This window comes from Orycteropus afer, unplaced genomic scaffold (genome assembly GCF_000298275.1).
Source record: "Orycteropus afer afer isolate SDZICR_OR568_19922 unplaced genomic scaffold, OryAfe1.0 scaffold00010, whole genome shotgun sequence".
Taxonomy (NCBI): domain Eukaryota; kingdom Metazoa; phylum Chordata; class Mammalia; order Tubulidentata; family Orycteropodidae; genus Orycteropus; species Orycteropus afer.
In genome coordinates, this window is record NW_006921597.1 from 15,205,574 (window position 1) to 15,217,810 (window position 12,237).

At 37.9% G+C, this 12,237-nt stretch overlaps 1 protein-coding gene across 1 annotated transcript in view; it reads right to left on the reverse strand.

The window, feature by feature from the left end:
- Positions 1-11,823, reverse strand: part of CTTNBP2NL (CTTNBP2 N-terminal like) — a 60,657-nt gene extending 48,834 nt beyond the window's left edge. Inside the window, exon 1 of the mRNA XM_007949189.2 lies at positions 11,725-11,823. Within this exon, the coding sequence (XP_007947380.1) occupies positions 11,725-11,823 (99 nt within the window). The remainder of the gene's footprint in view (positions 1-11,724) is intronic.
- Between the last annotated feature and the right edge of the window lie 414 nt (positions 11,824-12,237).

Sequence of the window (12,237 nt, forward strand, 5' to 3'; positions counted from 1 at the left end):
GCTCACATAGGGGAAAAATTATTCAAAGGACTAATGGACCACTTGAACCTCAGCCTCTATGAACCTTACATCAGAACTAGATGGTGCCTAGGAGCTCTGGTAGCATAGTGCCTTAAGGCACTTGACTGCTAACCAGAAGGCTGGCGGTTCAAACCCACCAGCCACTCCTTGGAAGGAAGGTTGGGTAATCTATTTCCCTGTAGTGATAATACCTCAGCAACCCAAGGATGGGGACCAACTTGAGGGCACATAACAACAACAACAGATGGTGCCTGGCTAACACTGCTGACCATGATAAGATCATGATAAGAGATCTTGGATAGAGGGGATGAAAAGTGTGGAACAGAACTCAAAATTGTTAAAAAGGCCAGACTTACTGGTCGAACAGAGAATGGTGAAACCCCCAAGACTATGTTTACCCTTCAGACCTGGAACTGAACTTTTTTTTTCAGTCAAATAATAGGTCTACAAGGTGAACAATAACTTTAGGAAGGTAGACACTCCTTAGAACAATCAACCATTCAAGATCAAAAGGGCAGCATTTGCCCAAGGACAAAGTTCAGAAGGTAGGAAGGGTTAGGAGAGAAGGAGGAATAGAAATGAGAAACACAGGGAGGATGTGGGAGGAGTGATGTCACATTGAGGGGATTACAATCAATGACATGAAATAAAATGTGTGTGACTGCTGAATGGAAAACTGATTTGCTCTGTAAACTTACACCCAAATCACAATAAAAAGTTTTTTTTTTTCCTTTAAAAAAAGATGCTCAACATCATCAGTGATTGTTATTGTTGTTATGTGCTGTCGAGTCGGACCCGACTCATAGCGACGCCTCCTTGGGTTGCCGAGGCAGTATCACTACGGAAGTAGATTGCCCAACCTTCCTTCTGAGTCATCAGTGATTAGGGAGATATAAATTGAAACTACAATGAGATATTGGCATACATATTAAAAACCAGCTGCTGTGAAGTCAATTTTGATTTTAGAATGGCTAAAATGAAAAGGACTGGCTCATACTAATGTCAAATGGTGACAATCACTTTGGAAACCAGCTTAGTAGTTTCTTAAAAAGTTAAAAATATACCTGCTATATTACACAGCTATTCTACTCCTAGGCATTTATCCAAAAGAAATGAAAATGTATGTCCATACAAAGACTTGTATAGCAGCTTTATTTATAATACACAGTCCTTAATTGGAAACAACCTTAATGTTCACCAACAGGTGAATGAATAAACAAATGTGGTATATCCAGACAAGAAAAAGGAAAAAAACTATGAATATACAAAACAATACAAATGAATTTCAAAATAATTATGCTGAAAGAAGACAGCCCCCTGCCTCAAAAAAAAGAGTACATTCTGTATGATACCATTTATGTAAAAATTTAGAAAATATAAGTTAAGCTCTAGTGATAGAATATCAGTAGTTTTGGGGGTTGGGAGAGAGGAGTGGAAAAGGTTGGGCAGGAGTGGTTACAAAGGGGTACAAGGAAAATCATGAGGGTGATGGTTGTGTTCACAATGTTGACTGTAGTAATAGTTTGATGGTTGCATATATATATCAAAACTTATCAATTTGTATACTTTAAACAAATACAGTTTATTGTATTTCTATTACACCTCGATAAAGCTGTTTTTAAAAAATAACAGTATGCCAAATCAATAATAGATGAGTAAATAAGGAAATCAATGGGAAAAAATCAGTTCTGCTAAAAAGGCTATCACATTATCACTGTTACTTCCTGTTTTCATTATATTATAAAAAGAGAGAAAGAATATAACATAACATCTGTTCCATGCCCCAGAGGTCACCCTTAACCCTTGCCAGCTGTCTCAAAATACATGCTTTTGGTTGTAGGAGTGGGTGTGGATCAACTCAGAGCCATCAATTTCCATAAGAAAAACAAGCTAAAGTACAAACTCTGCTGATAACAACAAATATTTAATTGAAAGGTAAGAACTCATATTCCTTACAAAGGACAGCATATGATCAGTATTTCTTGCTTTATAAAATATACCTTTTATCCTAAATAGATAGACTTTGAATCCTATATTCTAATAATAGTAACCAACAGTTAATGAAAACTGAGTACCTTGTTTAGCATTTGCTATCTCACTTAATCTTCACACACACACACACACACAGCCCAAACCCAAAGCCATCGCACTGCCATGAAGTCAGTTCTGACTCATAGCAACCCCTCCTCAGGCTTCCAAGGCGGTATCTCCATGGAAAGAGACTGACCAGTCTTCCTTCCAAGGAGTGGCTGGTGGGTTTGAACCACTAGCCTTCTAGTTAGCAGTCAATGCCTTAGGCACTATGCCACCAGAGTACCTAATCTTCACAACAACCAAACTATTTATAGATAAACTTTACAGAGTAAAATAACATGTTAAAGGTAACACGACAATTAAGTGAGAAAGCTCAAACCTAAGGCAGATTTGAAATCTCATGCTCTTAACAGCTATGCTAAATTGAATGGTCTGATTGATAGTTTTGTAGTACCTAGAAATTACCTTTATGTTTCTGTTTTGAAAAGCTAGGATTTGATGTATGAACTTTACTCAGAGAGAGTAGGAATAAAAGAGTATCAGCTACTCTATAAAAAACACTCTAAAGTTTTGGTCACTGTTTAATTCCCTTTTAAATATGTTTTTTAAAAAAGGTTATAAATGTAAATCTAGAAGCTTTATATAGTAATTCAATTCCCTAAAGTAGTATTTGCTTCCCAATATTCCAGTTCTTCTCAAAGCAGAATTGGATTTCTCTTGGTTATAGCCCATGTTCATGTGATCTTTATCAATGATTTAAACTATGTACCACAATTTTAAAACTTCTTCCTAAAAATCATCTATCAAAATAGGATCATTTTTGGCTTAAGAATTGTTAAGTCCAGATTTATGGATGCCAAAGAATGCTTCAACTTTGAGTCCATTTAAGCATACTCACAGATCTATTATTAAGTTAATATGATTTTATTTTTGTTTCAATGCAAACACTCTTTACAGGGTGACTAGTACAGAACAAAGCATGGTGATTGCATAGTTCAATTTTACCTTCCTTATCTTACCCTGGCCTTTATTATAATAATCTGCTTCCATAATAGGAACAAGGTCATGACCAAAAGGAGATGTCAAACCCTGAACTTACAGTACACTTCTATTTGTGATGTTCTTGAGCCATAGCAACTTCCTTGGTAACTTTTATTTTGCTCTATATATTGCATATAAGGAGCCCTGGTGGCACAATGCCTAAGGCATTTGAGTGCTAACCAGAAGGTTTCCAGTTCAAACCCACCACTGTTTCATGGAAAGAAGATAAGGCAATCTACTTCTGTAAAGATTTAACGCCTCAGAAACTCACTGGGAGTCACTATGAGTCAGAATTGGCTTGATAGCAGTGAGTTTTTATATACTGCATTGTCAAAAGGTCCTTAATGATAATTACAACTATTACTTAAAAATATTTTCAGCAAAGTAAATCATTTATTGTCTTATTACAGACACATATGTAACACTTGTGTTGTTAGGTGCCGTCAAGTCAGTTATGACTCATAGTGACCCTATGTACAACAGAACAAAATAACACCTGGTCCTGTGCCGTCCTCAAAATCATCACCATGCTTGAACCCACTGTTGCAGCCACAGTGTCAATCCATTTCATTGAGAGTCTTCCCTTTTTTTGCCCACCCTCTACTTTACCAAGCATGATATCCTTCTCCAAGGATTGGTCCCTTCTGACAACATGACCAAAGTACAAGAGATGAAGACTCACCATTCTCACATCTAAGGAGCATTCTGGTTGAATTTCCTCCAGACAGATTTGTTTGTTCTTCTAGCAGTCCACAGTACATTCAATATTCTTCACCAACATCACAATTCAAATGCATCAATTCTGTGGTCTTCATTTATTGTCCAGCTCCCACATGTATATAAGGCTACTGGAAATACCATGGCTTGGGTCAAAGTGATATCCTTTAACACTTTAAAGTGGTCTTTTACAGATTTGCCCAATGCAATAAGTCATTTGATTTTTTGACTGCTGCTTTCTTGGGTGTTGATTGTGGGTTCAAGTAAAATGAAATCTTTAACAACATCAATCTTTTCTCCATTTATCATGACATTGCTTATTGGTTCAGTTGTGAGGATTTTTGTATTCTTTATGTTGAGGTACAATCCATACTGAAGGCTGTAGTCTCTAATTGCGATAGTTGGAGCTGTGTGTCAACTTGGCTGGACCACAATTCTGTGTGGTTTAAGCAGTTGTGATGTGGTTATTCCCATGATGGGATCAGATGAATATGTTTTTAGCAGCCAGTCCGTTGAAAGGGAGTTTCCCTAGGGGTGTGGCCTGCTTCCAGTATATTTATGGACATCCTGGGAAAACAGACACTCTTCTGTGGATCAGAATTCTGCTGTGCTGCCTACAAATGTCCCTGAGCAAACAATCCACCATTTGGCCTGGTGATCTTGGATTCGTCATTTGTTGGAGTCAATAGCCGGTGTACTGCCTGCCAACCTTGAGCACCTCAGCCCCTGCAGCTGCGAGAGTCGGGAAAAGCCTGCAGCTTGATGTTTGATCCAAGAACTTTGGACTTGCCAGCTTCTGTAAGTGTGTAAGCCATTTTCCTAAGATAAATTTCTCCTTTTCTCTCTATATAAGCTTTATTGGTTTTGTTTCTCTAGAGAACCCAGTCTAACACATTTGGTACTGAGAGTGGGGTCCTAAATCAATAAACTCAGACTGATCCTGCTAAAACAGCAAGGAGGCCACATGTTATGACCTCCTCTAATCCCACAAGAGGAAGACAGAATCACCATCAATAGCCCAAGGCCTATTCCTGCCAGGTCAGACATGCTGCCTCCCTCCAGCCCTTTCACCAACCGTTCCTCCCAGAGCACCCACCACCTCTCTCCTGGGTTCGATAATTCACTGCAGTGGCCACACAGAGCTCACAGATTATGGGGTTTATTAGGGAAGCACCACAGGCTACAATTCAAGGTCAGGAAAAATGCTCAGTCTCTCTCCCAAACCACCATCCCTCAGCCATCAGTCTCTCACAGTCTCTTTCCCAGCAGTGCTGGTCCCTCGGTGTCTCACTCAGCAATGCGTGTCTCTTGCATCTCTTTCCCAGCAATGCGTGTCTCAGGAGCCCGTGTCTCTTTCAGCAGCACATCTTCCTCAACCAGCAGTCAGAGAGAGTTCTGCCTCTAGAGGGCCTCCTTTTGAGCCTGGCAGAGTGGTCAAACTAGCCAATCATAGCATCAGAACTCTAAGCACTTGAGAGTGAGCCTCCCATAACGTTGCGTTGTACCACTCCCAACAGAAATAACCCAGGTGGATAACATTTACAATCAGGAGCTCCTCAGTTGCTCATTCCACCATTGAGTTTACAATGACTTATGGGTAGAAAAGCCATACTGAATAATTTACTACTCTGCAGATCCAATGTTATGTTCTTTGCACCGTTATCCCACACCCTCAGTAGCCATTCCCATACATATTCTCCAGGTTTCTGTCTGTACATGTTACCAAAATCAAGTAGGTCTTTTGGGATGCAGCATACCACCTCCTCAGTCACACTTTCTATTTCACCTTTGGGGCTAGCTTGGACTTAACTTTAGTTACAGGTCTAGCAGCAACAATAGGTGGTTGGGCAGTTCCTGAGGACATTCAGGAATGTCTTCCGTGGCCTCAGACAATGACTCAGCAGGAACAGCTGGACTAATCCCATCAAACTGAAGTAAAGGGGATAATGGTTTTACAGTAATCCCTTCAGATGGGAGAGATTCAACAGAATTTACAGGCTCCATATCCTGATCTTCCTATCTGCCCATATATCCCCAATCCAGGTTTCAGGATCCCATTTTTTCCCAGTCAGTGCCCTCCCTTTAACTTCAGACACCATTCTGGGTTGGCAATTTAATTGGCATTGTAATTCAGCCACCCTTACAATAAGACTCTGGGTTTGGTTTTCAGCAATATCAGCTCTGATACTAGAAGAAATAACACTTTCTTTCAGAGCACAACTGGAAACACTGAGGTCTTTTATGCGGTACTTAAGCCGTGACTCAGCAACCCTGAGCTCATCTCACTCTTTCACCACTTCATCTAATGTAAGTAGGACCAACCAACCAGCTTCCTTATACTTCTCATGCTGACAAAACTGCAGAAAAGAATCAAATAAGCAATCACCCAGAGCCTCACTTCTCACAAGTACTTGATCTATTGGTGGTGCTATTTTGCATATTAATGTTGCCGCCTCACGCCAGGGATTAGCGGGGCCCTCTTTACTAACAGAGACAGGGTCACTAGTTTCTTTACAATTAATCAAATTGGAGAACCCATTTAGGAAGCCCATCCTTATGATTTTGCCTCTCCAGAACCACTCTCGGGCTCACACACTAATCTTGATCAGTAAGTGCTTCAAGTCTCCTTCACTTTCAGCAAGCAAAATTGTGTCATCTGCATATCGCAGGTTGTTAATAAGTCTTCCTCTAATCCTGATGTCATGTTCTTCTTGTATAGTCCAGCTTCTCAGATTATTTGTTCAGCATACAGACTGAATAAGTATGGTAAAAGGATACAACCCTGATACACATCTTTCCTGATTTTAAACCATGGAATATTCCCTTGTTCTATTTGAACCACTGAGTCTTGGTATATTCATTGGTTTCCCATCAACACAATTAAGTGTTCTGGAATTTCCATTCTTCGCAATTTATCTATAATTTGTTATGATTCACAAGTTAAAATGTCTTTGCATAGTCAATAAAACACAGGTAAACATTTTTCTGCTATTCTCTGCTTTCAGCTAAGATTAATCTGAGATCAGCAATGATATCCCTTGTTCCATATCTTCTGAATCTGGCTTGAATTTCTGGAAGTTCCCTGTCAATATATTCTGCAACCACAAGTTTTTTTTTTTAAATACTCCCGACTGCTTCAAACACTCAGAATAGTTAAACTAATACAGTGACATATTACACAGTCTCATATATTCCAAATATATTTCAAACTTTGCCCTGTCTCCAACATTTTTGCCTGTAAAGCTTGTTTGGGGAGTTTTACAATGGCTTTTGGCCAAAAATAACAGAGTTCCATCCTAAGCTTTAAAAGAGTTATACCTGTTTTATGATTGAGGCATCACTGGAAAAGAATTCAAGATCACTTAAGCTAATTCTAAATAAAAATTGTAATGGTTTACCATTTATCATTATATAAGTAATTTAAAGAATGCTTTAAAATGATACTAATAAATGCAGGGTAGAGCCTAATTAGGCATAGCTAACTGTGGCTGTGCATCACATCTAAGACATGCATATCTAATACACTCAATTTGGAAGCTTCAAAAATAAATCATTTAATCTAATTTAGATTAATGAGGAGCTCTGGTGGTATAGTCGATAAGGCACTTGACTGCTAACCAGAAGGTCAGCAGTTCAAACCCACCAGCTTTTCCGTGGAAGGAAGACTAGGCGATCTACTTCCATAAAGATTTATAGCCTCGGAAACCCAACAGGGGTTGCTATGAGTAGGAAACGACTTGAGGCAGTGAGCTTGTTTTTTTTTTTTTTTTTAATTTAGAGTAATAGATTAGTAGTCAAATCTACTTTCCTTTTTGGATTTTTAAAATGCTGTTGATTAAGGTTCCCTCATCCTGCTCTACAGCAGTCACAGATCATGCTGGGCAGCCATTTCCTAGATTTGTGTGGAATTAATGACCTGAGTCTCTCTTGCTGAACTGTACTGTATGCTTCCTCTCTCCTCACTGCCCCACTTTACGCAGTTCACAGGTAATACAATTTGCTTCCATTGTGAAGGAGATTCCTATAGTGTTCTCAGTCGTGAAAATAAAGTAGTCAAAGGGAAAGATTTTCATAAAGAATGTTATTCTCTGATGCAATCCTTTCTAAAACAGAAAATCCCTTCATATAAAGTTCAATTAGGACCAAATACAGTATAAATGGCCTCTGTAGCAATTAGACTTCAAATATAAGAAAGCATGAATATTACATTATTTTCTACTGGCTTCCTTGGTTCTATGCCAAACATGTTTTGGCTGTACCAGAAGAGTGAAGACATTTTTATTTTGGGGAGAAAGAGAACATAACTATGGGGGTTCTAGAAGGGTATAAGTGCAATACAGCACTTTGCAGAAATTTTGGAAAATGAATGATGCTACTTTACAATTACAGCTCTATAAGTAGGATCTACTTACAAACTATAGTAACTTTGTAATATATCCCTAAATAAATCAAATTCTTCCAGGGTGACCCACTTTCATTTAGAAGCAACAATGAACCATATGGCTTTGTAAGAAATGTCCAGAAAAAATATATTTTGAAGATAAGGAGGGAAAAAAAGATAAACTTTACTGAAACAAAAAGGAAAACGTCAACCATAGCCATTCAGGACAAAACCCAAAACCTTTTCAAACCACCCCTAAAGCACACATTAAGAAAAAATAATACTAAAGGAAGAAAATTAGTAAACTGCCTATTAGTCTAGAAAGTCCAACAGATGTTTGTTTTTAAGCAAGAGCTATAGAAATCTTCAATTACTGAAACACAACACACACACAACACACACACACACACACATATAAAACAAGCAAACAAAAAACTACTCCAAATATAAAAAGAGATTTCATTGCAACTTAAAGAATCTGGTAGGGCAGTTGCTTTTCTAAATAAATTGAAACAATTTTGATCCCACTTGCCACTTACTTTATTTAACAATAGATTGTTTAAAGATGTCCCACGTCTGGTGAAGCTATTCATTTCACCTCAACTGCATACAGTTTAACCCTCAGAAGATAACTTTATCATCTACAGACGGCATGCACAGACTAAATATAACACTTGTGCCTGATTCTCAATGGTATCTTATATCAAAATGCTCCTTTAATTATAGCTCTTGCTTCTCAAGCTGCTCTTTCAACTTGTCAGAAGCTGCCTATAATTGGATTCATGAAGAAAAAATGTATTTTAGGAAAACATGTGCAAGAAACCACCTAAGCATCTGTTAACATTAAAACCAGAAGGAAGTATGTTGTAGAGCACATAAGAACAGGCTGTAAAATTTAATAATTCATACCACTCGCTTTGAAGTATTTTGGTAATTTTTTAAAGCCATACACCACAGTGGTACAATCTTTTCATTTGTTCAATAAATATTTATTGAGCATCTATCGCCAGGCCCTGTGCTAGTGCTGAGGATATTACCAAAACATAAAACTCTACAGGTTTGTATGGTTACAAGATGGCTGAAAAGTAGTGAGGATACACACACACACACACATACACACAAAACTATAGAAAATAAGGTCTGATTTTCCCAGTAGAGACAGCCATCTCTACCTCCACCCAATTATGAGTAGGCCCATAAGTTTTTGTATACGCCAGCTGGTGATATTTATGGGAAACTGCTTTCTGGAGTCCCAGAGCAAATAGGGGTAGATCCTTGGGTTAGTCTGATTAACACATGTTGCCAAACTATTATAGTTTCATAAAATCTATTTGCTATTTATAATAACGCTGCGCCTAGAAAATACTTTGAGTTCTCAAAGGGGTTACTATGAACAAAGTTCTTCCTATTTCAGCCCAGGCCATGGAATGCTTCTAGTTCTAAGCCCTGCTGATAACTCCTACGGAGCTGGGAGCCAGAGGCTTCAGAAGAAAACTGGGGGAGGAAAGTAGGAATAACAATAGCATTAGGAATGAAGCATTAGGAATGAGCTCAAACTTTCCTCAATCTTTCTTCTTCTTTTTTCTTCATTGATCAGATAAACGTGGGGTAAGAATGGCAGGGCATCCTGGTTAGGTTAAGAAGGTTAGGAATTCTGATAATAGTGAGTCACAGCTATGAGAAATAGAAAAGGGTTTTCAGGGACTTACAGGAGAGGGAAGAGAAATTACCAATTGTGACCAAAGGGGAAGGCCTGTGGATATGGCAGAAATGAGTCACCAAATGGAATGAATGTTTATTTGTAATATATGTTGGCAGTTAACAATTAAAATGTTAAGCACTGGTGGGGACACACTAGAGACATTCATTCATTGCCTAGTGTCTGGCAATCATGAACTACTTCTTGGACAGGGGTACATGGAATGTACTTACAGGAGTATAAATAAAGAGCAAAGAAAAAATGAATCCTAAACTGCTAGAGCATTATGCAAGTTGTAAAGTATTACACGGGAGCTCTGGTGGTGTAGCGCCTAAGGCATGTGACTGCTAACCAGAAAGCTGGTGGTTCAAACCCACCAGCCACTCCTTGGAAGGAAGACTGGGCAATCTACTTCCATAGAGACACTGACTCAGAAACCAAAGGAGGAGTTGCTATGAGTTGGATCTGACTGGACAGCAGTGAGTTTTTTTGGTTTTATCCCCCTCATATTAGAAAGGAACTGCCTTGTATACTCTGGAGAAATGAAACCACTGAAGATTACTTACTACATATTACAAAGCTACAAGGGAAAACAAACAAACAAAAACAATAATTTTCAATGATTAAGTACTCTGGGGCATATCTAATTCGATAGAAATGTTAGTCTTCATCAGTCAGTCATAAAAGAAATAAATTAGTATGTCACTCTAAACCTAGTACCACACAGAAATATGTAGGCACAGATTTTATTTTTATCACAATTATAAATTCAAAACAATCCAAGAAAAGATTATCCAACCATGATTAAATAAAAACTTACTATCATCAGTGTAGGATGAGAAAAAAAAAAAAGCTAAAGAAAAGATACAGCTTTTTGTATGAACTCTATTGAGTGGTTATTGTTGAACACTTAGGAAATCACTGATTCTCTAAGCCTCCTAGAATGACAATGAGAAAATGATCTCTGTTGCTATAGAAGAATCTTCAACAAAGCAGCTTATAAGAACACACATGAAATACTAATACAAATGTCTCTTTTATTCAATAAATGCTAGGATAATTTTGAAAACTACAATAAATAATTTCATAAAGCTTTCACTGATGAACTTTAGGAAGGTACATCAATATAACCTCTAGCTAAAATTTTAGACTATGAAAATCTTCTCAGGTATTTAGACCCAGTTGCACTTTGTAGGGACTACATTTTGTTTGGCTCTTCCCCCTTCTTCCCTTTTGGGGGTATCTTGCTAGTACTCACACACATACCCTTATGGTCTCTTCTATTCCTGTCTAAATGTGCTCTCAAGACAGACTTTATATCAAGGTATAAAGGACTCACGACATTGGAAAGTTATTATGCTCCTTTGAATTTTAACAGATACCAAATACTTTAAAAAAAAAAAAAAAAAGTAACCATTCTTAATTATTACTTTTATAACATCCATGGATTCCAGGGCATCCACCTATGGTCTTCATGCAGTCCTTGATCTTCCAGATCACAGCTGGAATTTTGTGCATATGTGTACACACATTTTTGAGGAAACCGGTATCATTAATTTCTCAAAGGGGTCAGAATTCAAAAACAAGCAAAGGTCCTCTATGCTAAAAAAAAAATGAAATTCAAGGTCCAGGCATCAGCTGAGACTAAGGGGACTATTTTGGAGTACAGAAATCACACCACATAGATGGCTACCTACAGCAAGTATCACTATGTACACCCAGCTCACTGATTTCAGTGGGGGCTATAGAAATATCCTAGTTCAATAAATTATAACCACTGAAACACTTTAAAAAACATGATGACTTCTCTTTTTTTTTTCTTTTAACATACCTTTAAAGCTTCTATAACAAGGTCCCTTGCTTCAAGCTCTCCTTCAAGAATACTGAATAGTGTCAGGAGTTCAGGCTTGCTGAGTTTTTCCAGATTCATCTTGAAAGCCTAAAACAATGACAACAATCAGACAATCTCTAGAAGATAGTTAAACATGTGAGACAGGCAGACAAGAAAGAGCAATGGTTACATTATAAAATGCTTCAAGAACTAGAAACAGTTACAGTTAAATGGAAAGATAACAGCTTTCTAGTGTTAATCACAAACTGAGCAGTAACAGAAAATAAAATTCACTTTAATTACTGATTTCAATAACTACTCACAAGATCAATTTTTCATCATTTTCCTCCATGCATATTTCCAAACATTTACAAGGTCTGGGAAAGAGTAAGTCATTAATTTTTTTTTTCACTAGAAGCTCAGGTAAAACTATTTACAGTGAACACTTGTTACGTGCCGTAGAGTCGGACCCGACTCATAGCGACCCCTCCTTGGGTTTCCGAGGCAGTATCA